At 31.8% G+C, this 27702-nt stretch overlaps 1 protein-coding gene across 1 annotated transcript in view; it reads left to right on the forward strand.

Moving 5' to 3' along the window:
* Window positions 1-27646, forward strand: part of NCAM2 (neural cell adhesion molecule 2) — a 520048-nt gene extending 492402 nt beyond the window's left edge. The window contains exons 16-18 of the mRNA XM_055313808.1: window positions 12541-12745; window positions 18123-18242; window positions 22266-27646. Coding sequence (XP_055169783.1) covers window positions 12541-12745; window positions 18123-18242; window positions 22266-22377 — 437 coding nt within the window. The 3' untranslated portion in view covers window positions 22378-27646. The remainder of the gene's footprint in view (window positions 1-12540; window positions 12746-18122; window positions 18243-22265) is intronic.
* The last annotated feature ends 56 nt before the right edge of the window (window positions 27647-27702 follow it).

Raw genomic sequence — 27702 nt, forward strand, 5'->3', positions numbered from 1 at the left:
TACAACTCAATATAGTGAATGTCTAAAGCTGGAAAATTTTCAAAACCTAGTGGTATAAATTCCTTAGAAAATAATAGGATCCATATATTTGTTCATATTTTCCATTTATTGTCTTAAATATTTATAAAATTCAAAGGTCTGTATATTTAATAATTTTGCAATAGATTAAACAGTTTGTAATTTAAACAATTTGTAAAATATTGTAGTTTAATCTTACTCAGTTATGATTCAATTTTGTAATATAGAGTCTTTAAGAAAAAAAGTATTTTGGGGGCACCTGGGTGGTTCAGTCAGTTGAGCGTTCAACTGCATTTTAGCTCAGGTCATGATCTTAGGGTCATGAGATGGAGCCTATGTGGGGCTTCACTCTCAGTACAGTCTGCGGTCCTTTTCCCTCTGCCAGCACTCATGTGCTCGCTCTCTCTCTCTCTCAAATAAATAAATTAATTAAATCTTATTAAAAAAGAAAATATGGTATTATTTACCTGTGCAAAGTATTCCATATTCAATAAATGGAACTAACTAATGTTAACAGAAAAAATGAATTTGGCCGGTTAATGGTTAAACCAAAGAACTAAAATTTAAGTTATTCTATTCTTTAACACTGGTTCATGTCTGTTTTTATCATATTCATTCCAATCTAAGAAGTTTTTTCCCTATAAGTCAATAAAAACCTTCATTATCTTATGAGAAATACTCAAATCATCTTCACCAAAGAAAAATAACACATACCATAAGATTTAAACTGCATATGGAAAAGTACAGTTAGTGAGATAACAATAAATTTCCAAAGTAGCGGTTTGAATAAATAGTTATGACATATAAAATATTTTATATCTTGCATTTTTTTTGTGTGTGTGAAATGATCAGTGGTTTCCATTCCAACACACTTAGCAATTTTGAAATGTCAGTGTAGTTAGGAGCACAGGTATTCTGTTGTGGAAGGACTCTAGATATTTCACAATCTCTCATGGTTTGTTGCACCAGATTTATAAAAAACACTTAGAAATACTCATTTCTAAAGTTTTCAGTTATTTGAAACATTTACCAAAAATGTGCTGTTATCTGTTAGATAACACTTTTTTTTTCAAAATCAGGACAGCTTATATCTTTAATTCCTTTCCTTATATTAAATATACTACTTTAACTTTTTCTGAGAATGTGTTTTCATCAACACTCCCATAGAAGAATTATAACTATATTTTAGAGTGTTCCTTTTTACAGGGAATTGTTTTCAAAAGATAAATACTAAAACCTTAGAAGGATTGTGTAGATAATAAATTTTAAAAATGATGTGAAGGAGATGAGCCACTTAGAATGTCATTCCATTACAAATTACACAGAACAGTTATATGTAATTGTAAATATATATTATGTAAATGATAATACTTTACCTTATACAGTGTCCATTTTTAAACCATATTAATGGTCACTAATTAATGTTCTATCACTAATCACATGTTCTAGGCTGAGTCTATTTTCTCACTGCTTCAAGTATCAAACAGAGATTGACAAGCCTGGGTGCGTTATGGAAATGGAGGTGGAATAGGAGACAGAAAAGACTGGACAGGTGTTTGAAGCCATAGCCCAGGCTTCCACTAGCTTCTTTCCTGCAACAGATTCTACTTCCCTTCCTATGTATCTCTAACAACTCTCTACCATCTTTTGTGAAAAGATCACACGTTTGAGGTTCTGTTGGTGGGGGTGACTAATTTTGGTTTGGGTGATTTATTTATCTATTCAGTTTGCAAGGTCCACATTTTTAATTTCATCATTTTTATCACTTCACTTTGACCTTTTCAACCATCTTCAGTATTTTATCTCTAATATTTACATATATATGCTAATTTCAAAACATACCATATATTTTCATACATATCCACATTTACTCATGGCGTATCCTGTCAAAAATCACCTCCTGTCATCACATGGAAATGTTCTCATTCTTCAATACCATTTCAAGCATTGTCTTCTCTATTACGTCTTACTTGACCACGAACTACTAACATATATGATTTTCCCCCCATCTGCTCAGGTTACATTAATTTTTACCACTAGTAAAGCAATCAATTGCATTGCATTTGAGTTTCCAGTTACATGTCTTACTCTTCTCTCTCAATTTATATGAGTCCCCAGTGAAGAGAGTTGTTTGCCTTTTTATTTCATCTTCACAACTGCTTGATAAGATTGTTTAATAAGATTGTGCTAAATTAAAGGATGATGATGTATTTTGGCTCAATTCAGCCTTGGGCAAAAATATTTCTGTATTATCAAAGGAGAAGAAGATATTTTGAAAAGATATTTTATAATTCTGCCTTTGTAAACAAACATATCTAGGAAAAGACATTCTTAGGAAAATGTATAGTTTTGTAATTATAAATCATACACACACACACACAATTCTCTTCCCATTACCAAACCAAATATCCTCAATTAGCTAATTAGCTAATTAGATAATTATCTTGCCCCAAATCAGATAGTAAATATAAGTAAGTAAATAGACAAATAAGTAAAGTCTGGTTTATCTGTGCTGCCCTCTCAACCTACCTTCTCCCAAATAATACTTCCTAGTAAGGATAAGTGACTTGAAGGGAAATTTGTATTATCATTGAGTGTGTGTGTGTGTGTGTGTGTGTGTGTGTGATATATGTATATATATATTTGTTATATGTGTAAAGAACATAATGACATAAGAATCAAAATAACTAAATAATAGAGACACAGTGGTAAGAAATAGATGATATAAAATACAATCTTCACCCCCCCCATACAAAGAAATTTGGTAGTAAGCAAGAAAACGTTTACATCAATATCACTTAACTGAGTACATCCAGAAAAGACAACACCACCTTATTAAAATGTACTGAAATATCTTGAGGATTTAAAACACATAGTAACAGTAGGCTTTGTTAATATATTTGAATAATACTGAAAAATCATTGGTAAATTTTACTTATAATATTAAAAACCTGAAAATTTCAGGAGTGCCTGGGTGGTACAGTTAGTTAAGCATTCAACTCTTGGTTTCAATCAAGTCATGATCTCAGGGACATGAGATCAAGCTCTTCATTGGGCTCCACACTCAGCTTGGAGTCTGCTGGGTTTCTCTGTCTCTGCTCCTATATCCTGCCCCCTACATTCTCTTTCTTTCTCTCTAAAATAAATAAATCACCTTTTGAAATTTCACCTTTTGAAATTAATGTGTGGATACACAAATAGTGTTATCAAGGATTATCAGATATTAATCTCGGACATGAACTTTTATAATTTGTTTTTGGATTACTGAAAGAGCTCCAATAAACTCAATACATGTTCTTTCAATACACAGCAAATTACTTTTGTGTGATCCTAAAACTCAAACATCTGTCAGGCTGATCACAATGCACTTATAAATAGTGCAATTCCATACAATTATATACTCTTCTCATGATTATAACTTTTAATTTTTAATATAGTTCTAAAGATTTTAAATTTTAAAATCCCAAGATTCCTTTCCCCAAATGCAATCCCTTATAAAAGACTCCACAATTTTCTTTTCACCATTAACAATACTCTTACACAGCCATCACAGATATTAGTAGCATTACATACTTTTTCTTTACACTGTTCATTGAAAACTGCATGCCTAAAAATTCATGTTGCACCCACACAGTTTTCACTCAGCTAGTTCACTAAGCAGTTAAATATCCAAATAATATGAACTTGAGTGAACTTAAAAAGTTGCTAATAAGTGCACTTTGTCAGGAAGCTGAACGATGTAAATACTTTCATTATCTCATGAATATTAGAAGCTTTTCCAAGAGGGAACCAAGATACAACAGAGAAAAGATCAGAATACAAAAGAGGTACAGTCTTTATTTTCGGGAAGAGGTTTTTGATTCTTTAGCAATAATCTGTTGCAAGTTTCAACCTTATTTTTGTTTCAGTGAAGACAAATGTGTCTAAAATGCACAAATAACCATAACAACAAATGTAACAATAATAACAGCAAGAAAAAAAATCTAATGGTGAAGTAAAGAGGGCAGGTGAATTACAGAATAGAATACTATATATATATATATATATATATATACATATATATATATATATATACACACACACATACTATATCTATAATATAAATATTCTTATCCCAAACCAGGAAAAAGCAGTTTCATCTATAAGAGTCAAAAAGAGCATTTTTAATAATTCTCTTGCTTTCATTTATTTTAACATCACCCTTACAAAGATCAAGAAAGATTATGACATACAGAAGTATGGGAATGAATGACCAGAAAGATAATTTGCTATATGAATAATGAACAAATGAAAAAGGAATGGTATTTAACCATGCTGAGCTCTAGTCATAGTGAAATTCACATCTAAAACCAGAAGAATGAAAATGGTTTTAAACCTTAGACCTTGGGATCCCTGGGTGGCGCAGCGGTTTGGCGCCTGCCTTTGACCCAGGGCGCGATCCTGGAGACAAGGGATCGAATCCCACGTCGGGTTCCAGTGCATGGAGGCTGCTTCTGCCTCTCTCTCTCTCTCTCTCTCTCTCTCTCTCTCTCATAAATAAATAAAAATAAAAAAACCTTAGACCTTAATGAAGACAGTTTATCAAAAATAATGATACAAAAACACTTGTAAAATGTAAATACATGTTTACAATTATTTTTATGCATCACAGTTCATAAGTGTTAGCAATATTCAAATGTTTAAGCTTCTAAAATATAGGAAGGTTTGGGGTAAAAGTGGGGAAATTCTATATTTTTTTGGGAAATTCTATTTTTTAAAGAAAATACTGTAAACAAAAATAAAAATAAGTTACTATAAAAATGAGCATAAAGTAACAAGTATAACAAATGAAATAATAATGCATTTGTACAGTTCTTAGGAATTCCCAAATCATTTTCATAATATGATTCTCATATTTTAGCTAGGATACATTAGAATTATTACTCACATTTTATCAATAATGAAAAACAATAAAATTGTATTATGATCTAGTTATATCTAATTGCAATGTGTGAGCCACAAAATGCATGAACAATGCATTGCATTGTGTGTCTATCAAAGTGTAAATGTCATAAAATATTACCTATTTATAATTTAAATGAAAAAAATGTATCTTAGGAGAGTACATTCCAATTTTCCTGGGTGTATGTGGAAGCAACAAAAAAATAGTTTAGATGGAGGAAGAATATAAAATCCAAGTATAGTTGCTCTTCAGTTTCCAGTTTGATTTTTAATTTTTTTTAAATTAGCAGAAAACAGTTTTAATACTTGCTGATGCAATTTGTAATATTTTCCTTCTTTTTAATTAATACAGATTAAAGGGGTTATTAACCACACACTGGAAACTTCAGAAGTCCAAACCTTTGTTTCAAACAGGGATATTAAATATTAATCAAAATAGAATGGATCTATCAATTCAGGAATGAACACCAGGCACCCTAAATGCAGGAGGTCTGTGGTCATGACACAGAGAAATGTGGTATTTGGAAAAATGGGAACAGTGTGACATGTGCTCAGTTTACTAAGATGAGTGGTTTTAACACTTCCCTCTTTAATAGTGAATTTTATAATATGAATAAATCAACATTTACTTTTTTTCCTCATTTATGATTACTACTACCAAGGTGAGCTGAAAGTCATGTTTTTCATTAAATATATAAAAATAGATATTTATAATGATTTTTTCTAAATACAATATATAAATATCACATTTACAAACATATGCCTGATTCTCCATTTAGTTTAGCTGAGAAAAGGCTATCAAATCCAAAGATAAATCTTAACATAATTTAGGATCTGTTTAACAGATCTGTTATTCCCAGTAAGAGAATAGAAAGTCTTGTAAATGCGTAATAAGACATTTATTTACACAATTCCATAGGTTGGATAATATTATTTTCTTTCTTGACAAGTGGGTTATGTCAAGAAATGTAAATACTGTAGCTTTGCCTATAGTGGGGGAATGTTGTGATTAGACTTTATTTTCAATATCCCCATCATTTTTAAAATTGTGAGGCTTATTAAACTTTTTATAACTTTTTAAAAATTATTATTTTGTTGAACTAGTCTAGACCTTGTCTCATTTCTATACTTTTGTTCTTTCTGCTACACTTTTTTATTCTTTGTTAATGTGGAGATCCTAGGGAAAAATCATAAAACATTAATTTACCAATTTAAGATAATTTCCAAGTCTGTAAGTGACAGATGATTTTTGAAAACAGCTTGTTTATCAACAGTGTGAGAAACTGTGAAATCCTTAGGGATGATAGTTGGTTTTGAATCCAGTGCAACGTCCTTTTTTGGGGGGTGGGGTGGGGATGTATTACTGTAGAGTGTGCCTTCTATAATGCAAAATTACCACTAATTCTAGTGAAAACCTACTATTAACTGTATGCCTTTATTAATATAAAAGTCTTTTTTTTCTTTTTTTGAGCTCTTTGTTCCTTTATTTTTTTCAATAATAAATTTATTTTTTATGGTGTTCAATTTGCCAACATACAGAATAACACCTAGTGCTCATCCCGTCAAGTTCCCCCCCTCAGTGCCCGTCACCCATTCACCCCCACCCCCCACCTTCCTCCCCTTCCACCACCCCTAGTTCATTTCCCAGAGTTAGGAGTCTTCATGTTCTGTCTCCCTTTCTGATATTTCCTACCCATTTCTTCTCCCTTCCCTTCTATTTCCTTTCACTATTATTTATATTCCCCAAATTAACGGGACCATATAATGTTTGTCCTTCTCCGATTGACTTATTTCACTCAGCATAATACCCTCCAGTTCCATCCACGTTGAAGCAAATGGTGGGTATTATTCTTTTGTTCTTTGCTTGTATTTTTTGGAGCTTAATGAATGAAAAATTTTAGGAACTTGTGCTTTGTAAGTAGAAAAGGACTTAAAAGGATGTATAATCCTAAAGATTTATTTTAATTTCTATTAGTTCTATTTTAGTACGTATCAGAAAGCCCATCTAGTTCTACACTAATTAGGCAGGCACTCAGTGAAAGTTTGTGAAGCATACATGGTTTGATAGTCTTTTTTTTTTTAACTGTACAGCCACAAAGTCTTTAGTTAATCCAGATCTGATTTTAAAGTAGCTCCCATTGTGGCTCAGATGGAGCCCAACTCAGAAAACCACCTGCTTCACCTCTTTTCACATGGGACATATATGAGTAAACATGCATGCTTATAGATTTACACCTAGATTTTCCATAGATCAACTGATATTTGAAAGTGTGTTACTCTGAGCAGGATGAAGGAATAACAAACATACAAGAAAGGAGACAAGTATACCTACTGCGATTTTGGAGGATATGGTACCTAGCAATGTTATGAGAAACACCAAAAGTTTTTGAATGTCTTCTTGTCTTTCATAGACTTACACTATTTACTTACTTATATTTAGGAATATCTCTTATGGAAAGAGCTACCATTATTCTGGGAGGAAAAAATAAATCTCCCCTCTTAGGACCCATTAAATTAAGAAAATTTTTTTCTTCATATCTTTATTGCCTTTCCAAGTCTGAAAGTCATTTTCAATCTATTTGGAGGAGATGATATGTACACATAGAAAAATAGTTAAGTAAAATACTAAACTATTTAAAGTGTCAAAAAACAAGGCTAGTTTTATGAATATAATGTACTGGTTTTTGAAAAACTATTATCAAATGTAATACATTTCACAGAAAATTAATTCCGTGTTTTAGTTGTGAATTAATTTCTACAACAGAAACATAAAGATATGCATGTGACAAATTTTAAATGTTTTTTTTCTCATTTTAATGCTTTGGATTTATGTTTTTATTTCAGTTAGGATGTGATTACACAAGGTCTGGGGAATAATATGGCTTGAGCTTGACAATTTCTGAATTTCATGGGACAGAAGGTCACCTGGGAAGGAAGTTATAGAAATACAATCAGAATGACTCTCCTATTTGCGCTCAATAGCAAAATATATACCAAAAAACAAATGTTTAAACTTTATAATTCCTAAATTATTTATTCTTATTAAATTCTAGTATAAAATACTCTATCAAAAAGCAATACAAAATGATCACTAAAAAGAGAGCTAATAGCAAGAATACATAAATAAGGGGCACGTGGGTGGCTCAGTCAGTTAAGCATCTGCTTTCAGGTCAGGTCATAGTCCCAAGGTCCTGGGATCAAGTCCCACGAGGAGCTCCCTGATCTGTGGGGGGCCTGCTTCTCCCTCCGTCTCTGCCTTCCCCCCTCTCTCACTGTCTTTCATGAATAATTAAAGCTTTAAAAAACTAAAATAAAGAATACATAAATAAATGATTTACACGTTTGTACCTCATTTAAATTGTTGTTCCTCTAGTAGTGTAGAGAAAAAATAGATATTTTCCTGTTCAAAGAAACTACATGTTTTATTTACTATGTTACCCCTCTCCTGATTTTTTTTAAAGATTTTTTATTTATTTACTCATTTGAGACACAGAGAGAGAGAGTCAGAGACATAGGCAGAGGGAGAAGTAGGCTCCCTGGGTGGAGCCAGATGTGAGACTTGATCCCAGACCCCAAGATCATGACCTGAGCCAAAGGCAGATGCTCAACCACTGAGCAACCCAGGCATCCCTCCTCTTCTGATTATTTGATGAGGAATATACAATACAAAACTGACACAAGTACAAACAATATAAAACCTGAAGCTAAATATTCTTCACTGATACTGATCTAATATCAAGGATTATCCTGAGACTTAGGCCACTATACTCTCTGGACCTCAGTTTTCTTATCTGTAATGTAGAGATAACACCATTTTCCTATGTCATGGAGTTGTAAAAATTATCATAAAATATCGTATCATAAAGGACGTGTAAGTATTCTGGAAAGCTAGCAAAAAAAAGTTGAACTTAAAATCTTTTAAATTATCACTAGGCTCAGTTTTGATTTGTTAAATAATTAAAACTGTAATGAAATTACAAAAGAAAGTATATTCTATATGTCACAGAAAAAAATAAATCATTGTTAGTCCCCAAATCCTAGTGATGTAATTTACATGTGGTCATGATTTTGTTTCTGAAAAAGCCAAAGACAAGTAAGTAAATTTTCACACCAGAGTAAATAGGTGCTAGAAAAAAAAAAATGAAAACATTAGAAAATTTGGCTTTCATAGTTATTGTCTAATTTCATGGGATGTGAGAAAATATTAGCATTTAAATACATTGTTAAGCCAATTTTTAAAAACCATAACTTAACAAGAAAATTAAATATCTATTACATAAACTGTCTTGCTGTCCACCCTCTCCTCTGCAAAGACAAAACATATTCAGTTTTCCATAAAAATAACTTCAAGTAACTCTCAACATTTATAATCATGAGCTTAAAAGATATAATTTTGTTTCCTTAGGAAAAAAGTAATTAGCATTTTAGCATCAATATTCCTTTACCATAAGTTGCTTTACAAATATAATGTTTCTAAGAGCTTTTCTAAAGATGGTAATAAAGCAGATCAGTATGCTGGTTTAATGATAAAAAGGTCATAAATAAAATATTTATTATTTAAAAGCTAACTAGCTAAAACTAAGTAAAGAAAATAATGTGACTGTATTCTTAAGAGAATAATCAGTGTTTAATAAGAGAAAGTGTCCCACATTAGGGTGCTGATGAAAAAAATATGCTTACAGAATAGATTAAATTTAGAAGATCAATTTTTTTCTAGCAAAATTTCATTTCCCCAGAATTTTATAATAGCAAAATAGTAGTAGTAGTAGTAGTAGTAGTAGTAGTAAGAGTAATAGTAGTGCTAATATTGCCAATATTTGTTAAATTTTTACTCTGCACTGGACAATAAATGTAGAGGTGTTAAGTACATTAATATGTTCACAACACTCTTTCTAAAACCCCATGACCTAGTTTCTGATTGTTGCTGTTCCTATAATTGTTCTCATTTTAATAAAGTGACATTGCAGCCTTGAGAAGTTAACTGCCTCACTCAAGGATATACAGCAGTATGTGATGGACACCAGGTTCAGTGCATTTAAGTAGAAAGCCAGTCCTTTCATACTTAAAAATGGTGAATAAAAGGGTGCCTGGGTGGCTCAGATGGCTAAGTGTCTGAAGCTTGATCTCAGCTCAGGTCTGGATCTCAGGGTCACAAGGTCAAGCCCTGCATGGGGCTCTATGCTGGGGGTGGAGCTTACATTAAAAAAAAAAGGTAAATGAAGATTTAATAATGGGCCAGGTAGATCATCATTGACCTGGGGGATTTATTGTCTAGAACAGTGCTGCATGGGAGAGGAACCTAAGTGAAGCAAAAGAAAAGGCAATAGTTTATAACAGAAGGTTCATTTGGTCAATATATCCAGAAGGCCTAATGCCCGATCAGATTTCTATTTTTCAACTCTTTTTTGAGCTTTAGTTGTTGAATCATGTGCAGTAGAGCAAAATGAATTTCTGTGGACTTTGAAAAAAAATTTAGCTTTATATGTAATCAAAGACATTTCATAGATGAATTGTCCTTATTATATTGTAATGTACATTCAGGTAGGAATCGCGTATATTCAAAAAAGGATAATGGAATAAAAAGTATAAAATGATTTTCTAATTGTCAAAAGAAAGCCTGGTTTGCTTAATGTATTATTTTTATAGCTTGAGACGCTAAGTTTTTTTTTTCAATCTTGCCTATAGATATATCTTTCATAAATAACATTTAGAATCTCACTCTCCATTTGTGTATTGGAACTTTGTAGAAAACTTATTTATCCTCCAACACAGTTATTTGTTTGCTTCCTGTTTCTCTTTATCAGAAGTAAAAGAACTATTATCAATATCACACTTGCTTGGAAGTGTAATTGCTTGGAAGTTGCAAGTTTGTTGATTTAAGACTTCAGGAATTCTTACCTGCAATTTCACAGAAATGCTATAGAAGTACCTCCATGTTCTAGCACAGGTGAACCACAAAGTCACCTGGGTAAGAAGCCAGGAACTATGTCACAAATAGAATGAATTCTTTTTTTTTTTTTTAAAGAACATGCATTTCCTGGGGAAAAAAAATAAATATAGATGTGAGGCTCAGTCATTCAGTGGAAAAATCAACTAGGATTTAGACAGATCTGTCATCATCTAGCATCAGCTTGATTTAAAATGCAAATGAGTTACATTGATTCCTTTATATCACAATTTCTTCAAGTCACTATTAAAATATTATACCTAATTTTAAAAATATAACTTAGAAAAACTTTGTTTTACATAGCTATTTTTCAGAAGTGATTTTCTTCAAACTAAGTATGCATCTGTCCCTCAATTGCATTGCACACATCTTAGATATTTAAGATGCCATTATGATGCTGAGTAATAAATATATTTTATCATTAAAAAGAATAATTATAATTTTATAATGTTATGTAAGCAAATGCTAATATAATTATGTTAAGAATCATTTTGAATAATTCTCTTAACACTGTCTTACAAGAATTATTTTCTTCCCTCAGATAGATAACAAAGTATCACCAGTTTAATCTCTTTCCATGGTACTTATTTTTGTGCCAACACTGTTGTGATTGTGTGGTCTAACATCATTTTTGACTATAGGCATGAAACACTTGATACATCCTCACTTCCACTCTCCTTCTTGCTATTTCTACTTTGTCAGTCAGCATATTCCATCCTATTCCCAGTTACCTCTTTCATGGATAGTTTCTGTATGACTTTCAAGAATTTCCACAACCACATGTCAAGGAAAAATGACTCCCATTGTCCCTAGCCTTCCCATGGTACACTTCAGAAAGGTCATAAGTACCATAGCTCTGAAAAAGTTTGCTTCTAGTCTAATATGATTTAGTAAGATATTAGCTGAAAAAATACAAGTAAATAATTTATTCTAAAATGATGATTTTCAAAATATTCATACACAGATATTTTAAAATGTATTCTCTGTCAAAACAAAGTGCTTGGAGTGCACATAATTTGCAAGTTCAAGGCTTAACTGAGATAATTCTATATGAAACATTTATTTAACCTTCTCCTACAGGAGTTTTGACTACATTTTCCTCTTAATAATGTGATGATCCATTAATGGTTATGAGTTTCTAATAGAGTACAGTTGGGGCTATAATAATATTCATTATCTTCCTCTTGGGAAATCAAAAATATATTGGAAAGAGAGCTACTTAAGAGTATTTTTCTAAATGAAGTCTGAAAAAATATTTCAGGGACCCCTGGGTGGCTCAGTGGTTGAGCATCTGCCTTTGGCTCAGGGCGTGATCCCCAGGGTCCTGGGATCAAGTGTCACATCTGGTTCCCCATGGGAAGCCTGCTTCTCCCTCTGCCTATGTCTCTTCCTCTGTCTCTCATGAATAAATAAATAAAATCTTTTAAAAAAGAAAAATATATATTTCAAAACATTAACATGTCAGTTGCTTAAAATATTATTAGAAAGCCAGAGAATGGTTCCCAAAAATCATGAAATTAAAATTTACCAGTGACTCACTTTTTTCCTGTCTCTTTAGTTAAGATTCATTTTCAAAATAACTATTTTTTTCTAATTTGGAGCTTAGTAAAATTATTTTCTTTTATTTTTTTAAGATACGCTTTTTAATGGTCTTGGGCTCGGAGCAGTCATTGGCCTGGGCGTGGCGGCACTCTTGCTAATCCTTGTGGTAACGGACGTCAGCTGCTTCTTTATTCGGCAATGTGGGTTATTGATGTGCATCACGAGGAGAATGTGCGGGAAGAAAAGTGGTTCTAGTGGGAAAAGTAAAGAACTCGAAGAAGGAAAAGCTGCATACCTGTGAGTAGCAGATATTTGCAGCAATTACATTACACAAGTGCCACAGTCAAGTTTGAATCTTTTGCTCAGGGACTGTGCTGAGCAGAGTAAAGAGCTCAACTTTAAGATCAGTGAACACTATTGTCTACTTTCTGATCTAATGACCTTAAATAATATAACATGTTATGGAGCCAAATGCTTTTGAAAACAGATTATTAAAAAATAAATCTTAAAATGGGATCCACACAAAAATTAGTTACTGTTATGATTTAAATATAAACAGATGGAAATATAGACAATGGTACAAATATATTTATCATTTCTTCCACCGTTTTTCAGTTCATGTTGAATAAAAGAAGGATATAGATGGTAATTTGAGTTAAAAACTTGGGTAAGCTGAGTAAAAACATGTATTATGCAAATTCCTTCAAGTGTAAGAGGTGACTAATAGAGGCTTCAAGATTGTATAGAGATGTTGTATGTGCCATGCAATACATTATTACAGATTCTAAACTAACTCTTCCAAATTTTGATCAAAAGATGACTATATGTTAGAATTTGGCACTCTCTGTGGCATCTCCTTCAGTTAGAATATGAATTTCAAGAAAATACACAGAGCGGAATACTATAGAAAACTCTTTTGTTATGTAAAAGATCAACTAAGAGGTTTTAATACTTTTTGTTTTGTTTTGTGGCCTTTTGCTAGATTTTATCTAATATCAAAAACACAAAAGGCTCAATTAAAAAAAAAGAGGACACAGGAGAACATGCACATTCACATATAAACATGCAATGTTTATGTATATGTGCGTTTGCATACATATACATATATGTGTATATTAAACCCTGTAATCAAAAATAAGCATTCTTAGGAATTGAGAACATTTCCTTTACTTTTTAAATCTTAGTCTTTCTATTCCACATCTAACACATACAAAAGAGTTAAAAGAATTTTATAGCCAACACCCATTTATCATCTATGTGGATTATAGAAAAAATATTTTATTTTCTTTCTCTTATCACATATTTATCTATTCCCTCAATCCATTATTTTATTTTTTGCATTTCATAGTGTATCTATCCACTGAACCCTACATAATTCATTGACCTGCCTATCACTGCATGCAATTCAAAATGTGTTAATGTTCTCTTTAGGTAAAACTTGCATAGTATAAAATGCACAAACTGTTCCATTTGATGAGTTTTGACAAATGTTTATATCTGTATAATCCAACCCCTATCAAAATTCAGAAATAGCATCATCCGCAAAATTTCTCTCATGTTTCTATCCAGAAAACTAACATTACCTCACCCTGCCCCAGGCAACTATAATTCTGTTTTTTAAAATCATAAATAATTTTTAGCTGTTATAGAACTTGATAAAAATGGGTTCCTGTAATATTGACTCTTTTGTATCTGGCTTCCTTCATTCAGCATCATGTTTTAAGATTCATTCATAGTGTTCTGCTTATTAGTAGTTCATTTATTTTTATTGTTGAGTCATCACTATTTGCTTCTCTATGCATACTTTTAGGCATCTATAGTCTCATGCACTAATTTCTAGGCTTCACAATATAGGAGAAACCATTCTTTAATAGCTGTATTGAGTTTTGTTTTTTACTTTGTTTTGTTTTGTTTACATCTCCAAGCTTATTTCAGTCCTACTAAGCAATTTGTCTATGTCCATTTCTTATGGATTCTCTATAAGGGATATTTCACCTCACAGGATGCCAAATCAGATAGTATACATTTTCATTTCAAAAACATTAGATTCATTTCAATATCAAAATGCCACCTACTTACTTGTTGGACACAGATCACGGCAAAGAACAAACAGAAATCAGGCTCCACTTCACACTTTGAACCAGATAGTAATGTGTCCCATAGTAAATGTAGCGGGATCAATTCACTATCCACCATCTCTTGCTAGAACAAAGTCTACTTTTAATAACTTGCTGTGCTTTTACATTATTACCTAAATAAAAATATACCAAACTTAGCTTTAGTCTTTTTCACATATTAAGAGAAATATATATTATATAATATCATATATATATGATTTATATATTGTATAAAACCATGTATCACACACATATATGTGTGTTATGATATTATATAATATATATATCACACATACACATATAACTCAAAGCTTAATTTTATGTATCTCTATTCTTGTTGAACCACTTAGCAAATGTTTCCTGGATAAATGCTAGGTAATAAGCACTGCTATACAACCAAGCAGTAAAGAGATGACAAAAGTAAGTAAGAATTTTATTCACATAGAGTTCTTATTCTGACTTATGAAGACAATAATAAGCAGTAACTAAAAAAGGAAGTGTTTAATAGCAATAAGCACTAAAAAGAAAAAAAAAAACAAAAATCGAGTGATAAATTCTTACTACAGATTGGGTCATGAGACGCCTTGCAGGGAAAATGAAGGAGGGTGTAGCATGAGTGATCGTGGGCAAGAATATAATAATCAGGGCAGGAATATCCTATAAGGTGGAATAATTAATACAAAAGTTGTTAAGGCAGAAACCATCTTACTATGTTAAAGGCCAATGAACATGAGTGATGCCAGTCAGAGAGAGTCTGGTACAAATGTCATGTTAGAGAATTACTAGATACCAAAGTATTAAATTTACTTCAGTCCAAGTAAGAAATATTTTTAAATAGAAAGCTCCTGTAAGTTTTTTTAATTGATTTTATTTATTCATTCATTTATTTGAAAGAGAGAGTGAGGTAGGGTAGCGGTAGAGGATGAGGGAGAGGGAGAAAAAATCAAGCAGACTCTGTGTTGCATGTGGAGCCCCATGTGGGGCTTGATTTCACAACCTGAGATCATGATTTGAGCTGAAACAAAAAGTCAGATGCTTAACTGATAAGCAACCCAGGCATGCCCAATAAGTTTTTAAAGATTGCTTTAGCTACTTGTGAGGAATGAATTACAGAAAGGTTGATAGGTATAGAGGAATTATTTAGAATCAGAATGATGGAGTGGAAGGACCTTGAAATAATCCAAATAAAAAATAACATTTTTTGAACCAAGGTATAGACATATAAAATGTATGGAGTCTAGATACAGCTGAGGTAGAGTCAAATACTATGTGTTGATTTGACTTTGGGGTGAACTAAAGAGAGAAATCATGTTTTTGTCTTAATTAACTGGAGGATATTGGTGACCATGTGCAAAACAATGAGGATATTCAAGTTCTGCCATTTATTTTTATTTCACTCTATTAATTGGTAATTTATCCATCAACACTTTGGTTGATAAGTCCTGCTGGGTTTAATTAACCTTAAAGACTTGGGAAGATGAAAACACAGGGTTCATTCCTTGCTTGTTATCCATCATAACTTTTTATATCATTATTTCCTGTGCTTTGGGAAAACAGTTTTCAAATATTTTTCAAATATTCAGTGTTTGATTTGGGAAGGTATGATATATATTTTTCAAGAATATTACATAAAATTGCAATGAGAAATAGAATATAACTGATTTGATGGATTGGATCTCCACTGGCCTTTAAACAAGATCTGAAGCATTCTTAGACTAGTACTTTCATGTTATCACAATTAAAAACTATACAGCTTTATTACAGAATACGGTAATTACACACTTAGAGAATTCTTGTTTAAAGAGTATCAAGTTCCAGAAAAGAGAAATTAAAGTCCATGGCATACAGAATGGCATTCGTGTAAAGTTCTAGAATATTATATCATTTGGCTCTTGTAAATTTAAATTTACATTTATCTTGCATTCTTATCATTTATCTAATAAAAATGGTGAATGATTTCTATTTTATCAAACTGTACTTATACTCTTGCTTACCCAAGCATTAATTTATGCAAATAAATATTTATTGAACACCTACATAGGCACCATTCTAAGCCCCAGAAATACAACTCTGAAGTAAAGCAAACTAGTCCCATCCATCATCTAGCTTTTACTCTACTGGGAAACACATTTCAGTTAAAAAACAACCAAATGGATGAATAAATAAATAATTTATGTTATAAATGCTACATAAAAAAGGAAAGGATTTTCCTGATTAGACTTACCTGAGCAAGCTGTAAAGGAAATAAATTATTAAAAATTAATAAGATGTAACTAGCCAAGGTGTATGCATGTATGTGTATGTGTGGAAATGGCTTTTCAATGTTCAGAGAGATATCCAAATCCAGCCCCCTTTACTGCCATGTGAGAGAAAGGAAATACATAACTCCAGTCCATTACAGCCATTCTGACTCACTTCAGAAGCCTGAGAAACAGTTGTGACATTTACAGTTCAGGGGCAGAGACTTAATGAAGCCTAATGATAAGACTATTAAATGTACCCTCTCCACATCCCACTTTACCATCATGTTAGTAAATGCCTGTATTTAGCAGTTCCTTCTAACTAGTACATCATGTCCAAGTATCAAGAAAACTATAAGTTATACTGAAGGCAAAAATCATTTTGAAGAAGCAGAACTAGCATCAGGGCCAGATTCAGAGAAGGCGGGGAGGGATGTTGGAATTATGAGACCAAGATTTTTTTTAAGTATATGATTAATATGGTGAGAACACTGTAGGACAGCATGAAAGAATAGATGGTCTGTGTAGTAGAGAGATGGAAATTCTGAAAAATAATCCAAAAGAAATGCTAGAGACCAAAAACATCGTAGTAGAAACGAACAATGCCCTTGATGAGCTTGCAAATAGACTAGACATAGCTGAAGAAAGAATCTCGGAGCTTTGAGGAGATTTAAAAGAAAATACCAAACTTAAAAGCAAACAGAGGGGCACCTGGGTGGCTTGGTCAGTTAAGCGTCTGGCTTTTGATTTTGGCTCAGATCATGCATATGTTATGATATTTTTATTTAAGCTATTTTCTTGAAAATATGAATATACATTATAGTTAAAATAATTCATATAATTCATAGAAACATTTAAAACAATAAAACATCTCATATATAAATTTTATCTTCTGAATTGTAATATAGGAGCAATATTTTTGATGCTATATTTCAAATAAAAATTTTAAAGCATATGGGTAGTTAGAGGGAAAAGCTACTTTATGTCATAATTTTCTTTAGCAATCATTTTTTATTTATTTTGCAAAATAAACTACACAATCAAATTTAAATTTGGACTTTTATAAAAAATTAACACAGCTTTGAGGAGAAAAAGAATTCTAGATAAAATGGAACTTCTCCTTTCTATTTTCCTGAGTGAAAATTATGTGGGTGAGATGAATTTAAATTAAAAAAAAATTTTAGTGGTATTCTTAATCTGACTGTGTTGGATTTTTGGCAGAGGGAGGTGGGATTAAGTTGAGATGCTAAACTATGTTTCATAATGCTTCTATTTTTGCATTACATGAGTAAGGTTTTTTGTTTGTTTATTTTTTAGGAAAGATGGATCAAAAGAACCAATAGTGGAGATGAGAACAGAGGATGAAAGAATCACTAATCATGAGGATGGGAGCCCAGTAAATGAGCCAAATGAAACCACACCACTAACAGAACCTGAGTAAGTAAATTCAAATGCGTAATTATTTTTGGATAAAAGTTAACATGATAAATTATAACATGATCTAATGATAACATGTTGTAATTACTTATAGCATATATTTCCAAATAACATCATTTATAGAAAAATATTTCTTTTTCAAATAAAATACATGTGAATATCAAAAACCACTTTTTAAAAGATTTTATTTATTTGAGAGAGAGAGACAAGCAAGAGAGAGAGAGAGCTAGCATGAGTGAGGTAGGGAGGGGCAAAGGGAGAGGGAGAAGCAGACTCCCTGCAGAGTGGAAGCTGGACTTGGGACTCCATCCCAGGATCCTGAGACCATGGCCTGAGTGGAAGGCAGACACCCAACTGATAGAGCCACTCAGGTGCCTCTGTAAACCATTTTCTACTTAGACATTTCATATGAAAATGTTATATCAATACCAGAGAAAATCAACTGTTCAAACATGTATTTTTAATTTTATGTAAAATTATCAAAAACATGGAACATGTTAGAGTCAGATTTTCTTACACTTATTTTACTCTTTAAGAAAGTGATACTTTCAGGGCGTCCAGGGGGCTCAGTCAGTTAAGGTTTAAGCATCCAACTCTTGATTTCAACTCAGGGTCATGATCTCAAGGTTGTGAGATGGAACCTCCTGCACTCAGTTGGGGAGTCTGCTTGAGATTCTCTCTCTCCCTCTGCCTCCCTGCACCCAGCTCATGTTCCCTCTCTCTAAAATAAATAAATGTTTGTTTTTAAAAGAATGTATACTTTCAAAATGTGATATCTGCTGAAATATAAAAAAGTCATTATTCTGAATATGAATATCACAATTTAAAATAAAAATAGTGTGAAAATATACACAAGTGTACTTTAAAAGGAAAGAAGAGTCATTAGGAAGAGAAAGAAATACTGTTAAATTGTCTATCATTTTAATGTCTATATAGCAACAGGTGCTTGCTCTTCATTCAAGATTATATTATTTACTTCTTTCTACACCCGTCAGAGGTCCATTGTAGACATAGCAGATATTTATTTCAACTACATCTGCAAAGAGGATGTACACATTCAAAGATGATGATGTTCATCAACGTGAAAGTTAAAGTGATTAAAGTCAAAGTCATTATGAGGGAATGATAATAGTATTCTATGGAATGTATTAGATACCAACAAAACCATAGCTATCACATTATTCTTTAAAAACTGCTCACTAAAGTGACTTCTAAATTTTATTTTTTTAAGGATCCCTTTTTCTTTACCAGCAAAGATTCCCTTGCAGAGAAATTTGATTTAGGCTTCTCATCCTGAATGGTAGGCTGTGAGTTGTCACAGGTGAAGAAAATAACTTGTTGCAGAAATTCCCTGATATCTGCTCTCAAGGGGCTGAAATAATTACTATTTAGAGAAATTCAAAGTACTACTATGTAGCTAAAATTTCAGTATAAATCCTCAGGTCATGTCAATGACTGCATTTAGAGATTATTATCTTCTAAACTGAAGTTTACTCTTTAGAGGCAGCTTTTACAAGATGGGTTCTATAGTTTCCCCTTCAGAAATTAGAAGAATTTTCAATGAAGCAAAATATTACAAAACAAACAAATTTCTATATACTTATTAACACCTGCAATCAGATTGGTGTGTATGAAAACTAGCTAAGATCTGGGTTTTATATGTAAGCTATGAATCACTAAATTCTACTCCTGAAACTAACATTACACTGTATGGTAACTAACTGGAGTTTAAACTTTTTTTTTAATTTTTATTTATTTATGATAGTCACACACAGAGAGAGAGAGAGAGAGGCAGAGACACAGGCAGAGGGAGAAGCAGGCTCCACTGGAAGCCCGACGTGGGATTCGATCCCGGGTCTCCAGGATCGCGCCCTGGGCCAAAGGCAGGCGCTAAACCGCTGCACCACCCAGGGTTCCTCCCTAACTAACTGGAGTTCAAATAAAAACTTGTAACCACAAAAAGACAAAACAAAACACTAGCTAAAAAATATCCTTACATGTGACAGGATAATATTTCGCAAAAAAAACAAAACAAAACAAAACAAAAACAAAAACAAAAATAAAAATAAAAAAGATGATCTTATAACTACTCCAGTCCTCAATTATAGAAAAGAAATAGTCAACATAAAAACAATAGAATTAACAGTAATCTCTAAAAACAATTAACATAAATGTAAGTAGTGAAAATTATATATGCAAATATTCATCATCCAAGAATTAGTTGAAAACACTGGTTAATTACAATGTTAGAGTTCTTCGAATAAGAGATATATTAAGCATTATGCTAACCTTTTATCCAAGCTCTAAATTTCTCTGTGTTTTCCTGCTTAGAAGTGACCCATTGGTTTTATCTTATATTATCAATGTTTGCAATATTTGGGAATGGGAGAACTGAAGAACTGTGAAGGCATTATTATAATATAAATTAAAGAAACTGCCCTAGTAGGCACAAAGTAGATGGTACTTCATTCCCAGCAATGGGTTGTAGTAACTTTTACCTGCGACTTACCTTTGTTTGGTTAGTTTTCACTAATAGTTTTCATCTTCAGAATACAATACATTCAAAAATAGAAAAGAAATTACAAGTAAATCCCAGAGAAACTAACATAGTAACATTCACTACACCACAAAATGATGACATTATTTTTTTATGATGACATTAAAGTACAGAATTGAACTGGAATTTGTTTTTGATGTGGAAAAAGTATTTTGTCAAGGGAGGAAATTTTACCCCCAAAGCCACGTACACAAGGCATAATCGTTAACCATTGAATTCAAGAGTGGTAGAAAAAATTATACACCTTGAATCATTGTCATGATAGTAAGATTTGTGAAGCTATCATAATATTTAGAAATAAAGGGGTGCCTAGATGGGTCAGTCGAATAAGCATCTGTCTTTGGCTTGGGCCGTGATTCTAGGGTCCTGGGATTGAGCCCAGCTTTGGGCCCCCCATGTAGCAGGGAGTCTGCTTCTCTTTCCTTCTGCCCCTCATGCTCCCCCTTCCTCTACTTGTGCTCTCTTTCTTGCTTTCTTAAAAAAATAAATAAAATCTAAAAAAAGAGAAGATGAGGAGAAGGAGAAGGAAAAGGAGAAGAAGAAGAAGAAAGAAGAAGAAGAAGAAGAAGAAAGAAGAAGAAAGAAGAAGAAGAAGAAGAAGAAGAAGAAGAAGAAGAAAGAGAGCTTGTTTTTCTTAGTTATAATTGAAAACAACTTTCAAAAAGTGTGCTCATAGGAGATCCCTGGGTTGTTCAGCAGTTTAGCGCCTGCCTTCAGCCCAGGGTGTGATCCTGGAGTCCTGGGATCAAGTCCCACATTAGGGTCCCTGTATGGAGCCTACTTCTCCCTCTGCCTGTGTCTCTGCCTCCGTGTGTGTGTGTCTCTCATGAATACATAAAAAAAAGAGAGAGAGAGATTCTTTCTCCTTTAAAAAAATATGCTCATAAATAATACCAAAAACAACAAAAAATAATAGTGACAAGAGGCTAAAGAAAACATATATAGTCAATGTAGAAAAGTGAGAAAGTCCTTAAATGCATTTACTTCCATTAAGTTCCAAAGAATATAGCTAATTCACCCAGCTTTCGAATTGTGTAATAGAATATGGCAGCAACTTTTAACAGTTTTTATTTTTAAACAGTTTTTATTTGAAAAAATGTATGTACTAGTAACTCACCTATTTGATACATAAAAATACTGGCTTGTTTAAATTCCAAACAATTACATTTTTCATACTAATGACTGTTTATCAATTCTAAGCCACCCTATAGTGAACAATTTGGTGCATGTAAACCGACAAATACCTCAAATGTCTCATTAATTGTTCTGTGCTATATCACATATTTACAATGGACAATATTAGTTAATTATTTAATTATTTTTCTATCAATTTTAACAAATCTGATTTTTTTTTCATTCTAATAATTGTGGCCATTGCCTTCTATAAAGCAATAATGTAAGCATTAAAGAATACCACATAAATTACCTTAGAAAATGAACTTCATTACTTTTATATTTCCTTCCAGAAAATTGCCTTTAAAAGAAGAAAATGGAAAAGAAGTCTTAAATCAAGAAACTATAGAAATTAAGGTTTCTAATGACATCATCCAATCAAAAGAAGACGACAGCAAAGCATAACACCAAGATCACAGAGGCTTGGGCAATGCTACAAAGAGCATTTGGATTGCAGTGACCCTATGACCAAAACTATTCCATTGACCTTAATTTCTTGGGAAACTTCTAGCTTGGAATAGCTTGTACACATATACATATGATCAAATATTCCTACCCATGGTCCATTACCTTTTGTTGTTGTTGTTATTGTTGTTGTTCATTTTGTTATGAATTTCAGTAGAGAGACCTGACTGGCATCAACTCTTGGGTATCAGTTTGATTCTGTGATTGAAGTACTGCAATTTATTATACATCTAAAGTGCTCTGTTTGTTAAGAAACATATATTTCATTCAATGACCTCTCCAACCAACAGGGGTTTAAGAAAAAACAAAAGGAAAGAAAAACTTTGTGAGCTAAATGTGTAAGAATGCCCTGCATGTTTTTCATTCTATCTTGGGCAAATAGATGATTAAAGTAGATTTCAGTTTAAGATGAAAACAGTTAATAAATGTTACACTTTTTATCAGGAGAATTTCAGGGAACATGGGCTTGAAGGAGCCAGTATCTTTAGCAGATAAGTTGAGAGAAACTGGAAAATTATTTTTAAGTTATAACTACAGTGCTATTTCAATGTTCATTTTTAGTAGACTAAAGTGCCAGATCAAAATTGTTACCCATTTGAACGAATATTAGTTGTGTGTAAAATTAGATTAGAAAGATTCCGTAAATCTCTCTCTTTATATATGCCATAATCACTCACAATGGATTACACAAAATAATAAATGTATTGCAAGTGAAAATAATATGATTTCTGCCCTCAGCTTCAAATAAAGTAAATTGAAATGGTAACAATATCAATGTTGTCTTGATATATTTATAAATATGTGATTATCTTTTATTTTTTAAATAATTTTATCAAAAAATAAGTCCTTAGTGTTGAAATACTTCAACCCGTATCCTCGGATATGCTTTTGGACCATTGTTTTAGATAATCATTGTTTAAAAATCCATTTTCCCAATGTTATAGGTCAATCATTAAATGTAATTGGCTACTGGAAATTAAGATCCTTAGTGGTTAAATTAAGAAGAAATCAACATTTACACATGCCATAAAAGTGTCAGTGATAAACAATTGAATTGCCACTCTCTGTTTTTCTTCTTGATGTTGTAGCTAGAAGTCATTTTAAAATTTTGATAAATAACTTTGGTTGAAGAAATTCCTTGGCTGTTCAACACAAACTTTCTAATGTTACTTGATAGGGCCTAAACCAGAATAAAATACTTATTAACTTCCAAGCTATGCAAGCTCCCAGAGGTAAAAGACTGAAATGTGATTTTTAATTCATATGTGAGGTAAAATAAATGTATTTATGTTTATAAATATACATACCAGTTGGGAGCAGGTTTTAGATTATTTGTTATCCTAGAGAGCCAAAGGTTTCTTTAGGCCCCATTACATTCATAATCTTTAGTGTTTCAGGTGGTATTATAGCTCAAATATTGGCTGGTTGGGAAGTGCATACCAACAGAACATTGAAAGAGAGTTTTAACAGTGCAGAGCAACCTGCTTCGCATGTCTCTCTGAAGAGATAACTTGATGAATACATCAAATGCAATATTAATGCTGCTCATGAGCACTTTTCTCTACAAAGTGCTTGAAACTGTCAGGCAAGGAGAGACAACTAATTTCACAGAACTTTAGTTATTAGCAGGACAGAATGTGTCCATCTGCATGTTTGTGGACTAAATCTCCAGCATCATGTTCATAATTCACAGGATTATAGTGCAGGAATATCCCCCTTGATATTTTTTTCTGACATATTCTGAAGAAATGCTGTGCCTCCCTAGGAATTTGAGTAGAAATTATCCACCTGGTCTTTTGATAGACTTGACTGTTGCTATCTATTTATGTTGGTTTGATCACCTCTTTGCTTTATTTGACGTTTTTTTTTCCCCTTTTGTACCAATGTGCTATAACTAGTCAAAGTACTTGAATTTATTTGTGCAAAGTAAACAGGCTTAGTAAAATGTCCATGAAGCAATAGCCATGAATGCTAACTTTTCCTGGATAGGGCTGGTTTTAAACTGATAATGGTGAAAGAATTAGAAAAACTGAGAAACCAGTTTAGCATGTTTACTATTATTATATTTGTGCTATACTTCAAGAACAGAGAAATCATAATAAAGAACAAATATTTTTGTGTTTCCTCAGTTTGAAAGTTTGTCTCTCTCATTGCTTTGGACTTTCCATGTAAAGCAATTTACTTAAATATTTCTTTTATATATATATTATATATATATACATATACATATATATGCTGTTAAATTTCTTGCCACTAATGTGGAGTAATGATCTGAGTTAGCAGATAATTTGAAACTAATTGTAGACAAACCGTTTCAAGTGCACTGTTTCAATTGTCTGAGTGGTCCTTATCTCTTATCCTTGCAATCTATGCCATGCAGGAGCAAGGCAATACTGTGATGAAAAATAATAATAATGATAATAATAATAATAATAACGTTTCAATGGAATGCTCCAACTTGCTCTATTTTTAAAAGTTTCCAAATAAGAGATGCTTGTAGTAAATTGTAAAATATGAGTAAAACTGAAATAATCTGTTCTTATTTTCATTCTTATTCTAAACATGCCATATAACCATATAAATGTTATTTTTACTGTCTGAGAGTGCTCTTAAATATTAATATAAAATGTCAAAAGATTTGACGGAATATAAGTGGGTTAAATAATCAACCCTATGCTAATTTAAACAAAGAAGAGAAAAGTAACTAAAAATATTGATATTTCTTGATAGGTAATGTGCAATTAGGCAATGACAATCTATATTCAACAACATATAGGAAGGAACAGTAATATCAGAATTTTGACACATTCTGTTTTTAAAACTGGCATAAATTAATGTGTCAACATATTTTACAATGATCTGCAAAAGAACTTAAGAATTGTGATTTCTATAGATTCGTTATTTTTGTTGATTGATTTATTGTCATTCTTTTGATGCTAATGCTAACATTAATGTAATGTTTCTCTAGTTTTCCCTTATTTTTAATATTAATAGTTATACATTTTTTCAAAGATGATTTGATCCAGCAAAGTTTACATGAATCTGAGTCTTTGGTTTAAACGTTTATATAAATAGGATTTTATTAATCAAATTATTTATTTGAGTGCCAACAATTAATTGTAACTTTATAATCAGACCTTTATTTTATGCTTCTTATTTTAAATAATTAAGATGTATTTGTGCCTTTGGATTAGCATGATATTCTGCTTTATTAAAGGAAAAAATCAACTGCAATCTTTATTGATTAATTTTGTTCATATCTGTGACACTTAAGTGGTACTGTCTTATTTACATTTAGTGAATAAGCTCAACTTAAATTACTTTACTTTGAATACAAAATCTAAATATAATAAATAATACTGTGCAACTTACTTCATTCATAACAAAGCAATTCCTTTAATGCACATGTAAAATATATTTCATTTTGTCTACACTATTGTTCTAGATGATAAATACATTCTAGATATTGTTAAAATTGAGTTCTACCACTTGTAAGACAAAGACAACATGATATTTTAGGATAGGGTAAATTATTTTAGTGTCACTTGGGTCTACATTATCTTGTACATTTGTTTGGGGTCCATACGTCATCCTTTATTATTGATAATCTAACCACTGATAAAAATATCTACAAGAGATATAATAGAAAGAATAATCTCCATTTCTTAAGAAATATTGGAATAGCATATTACAATTACTTATTAAAGTTGCAATGTTCTTTTTCATGAAGAATAATGTAAATGCTCAATGTCAGTTGCTCATGGAGTTCTTCCTCATAATCATATCCAGAATGTTTACTCAACAAACTTTATGAGTAAGGGAAAATATTTTTTAAATGAATTGTTTGCATTATTTATATTTAGAGAGGAAAGATTTGCATCTTTGTGTTAATCCTTTGAAGTATCATTACATTGTCTCTCACACTGAAATGGCATATGAAAGTATTAGGGTATACTAAAATTAAACTATGTAAGGTCACAGAAATGAAGTACTTCAGTCCTGAAGTGAAAATCTTTCAAGAAAGCTTTCTACTCATGCATTTAATCATGTTCTGAGATGAAACAATGATATGTGTAAACGGGAAGCTTATAAAAAGAGCCTAGACGTAGTACTCGCTGAACAAATACAATTTTTCCTTCCAGGTCTTTCCAAATCTCCTTTTTTAAAAATGCATTTACCGATGTAGATGCATTCTTTTAACAACACTATATGAGAATGCAGATTATTTCCCCTCAGAGATTTTTATAATATATATAATGTTTAATATTTGTTTGATAACACATTTAACATTCTTAAAAATAGCTCATTATTCACTATAAAATTTTATCAATAACTTAAATACCTTAGCTGGTACCACCACTTTAGTTTTTTTTAATATAATTTTCAGGTTTTTGGCCATGGACGTTCATAATTATTAATATAAAAACTGCTTATATAAATTTAACATTGCCACTTTTTTTTTCTAAAATAAAAACATATAATACACTAAAAGTAGCATCTGGTTTTAGCCTTCTTTGGGAAAAAATAAGCCATGCAATGGCTTGGAGCATTTCAAATCACAACCAGGCATAGGAGACTAGAGAAACAAAAAACTGAAAGAATCAAGAAAGGCAAACTGAATTCCTATATTTAGGATAGATTGGAAGGATGTAAGTGTGAGAAGTGCTGGACCAGGGACTGGGAACACCACTTAGATAAAAATTAAGGCCAATTATACTGGTGCAAAGAGAAGACTCAATCAGATCCAGAGAAAAAAAGTTAACTTAGAACCTAATAACCTAATATTCAATTTTGCAGATAGGATTTATTTCAAAAACAATATGCATTATATAAAATGGTACTGTTAAGAAAAAACATATTTGTTCCAATTCTTAAAGGAATGTTCATGGTTTAGCATTTTTGCCTCTAAACTGTGTTAGGAATATGTGAACTTCTTACAAATAAAATTAGAAAACCTTTTTGTTCCCTTTTGGTGTATGAATTCTATGCTGTGTTCAGTATGCATAAAAACATACTTTTCTTTAACGTATATATCCATTCAAATTCTATATTCTTAAGTTAGCTACCACGAAGTTCTCTTATTGTTTCAATATAGTATGTCCCTATGAAATGCTGTATATATATGTCTAAACTGTAAAAATTATACTGCAAATGTTGAAGTTTTGTATTTATGAGAGACATTGAAAGTATGGCTTACAGTATATCAAAATTGTCACTCTTCACCATTTGTATATTAATAGTAAAGATACTTTTACTTTAATAAAG

The sequence above is a fragment of the Nyctereutes procyonoides genome, unplaced genomic scaffold, assembly GCF_905146905.1.
Source record: "Nyctereutes procyonoides isolate TBG_1078 unplaced genomic scaffold, NYPRO_anot_genome, whole genome shotgun sequence".
Taxonomy (NCBI): domain Eukaryota; kingdom Metazoa; phylum Chordata; class Mammalia; order Carnivora; family Canidae; genus Nyctereutes; species Nyctereutes procyonoides.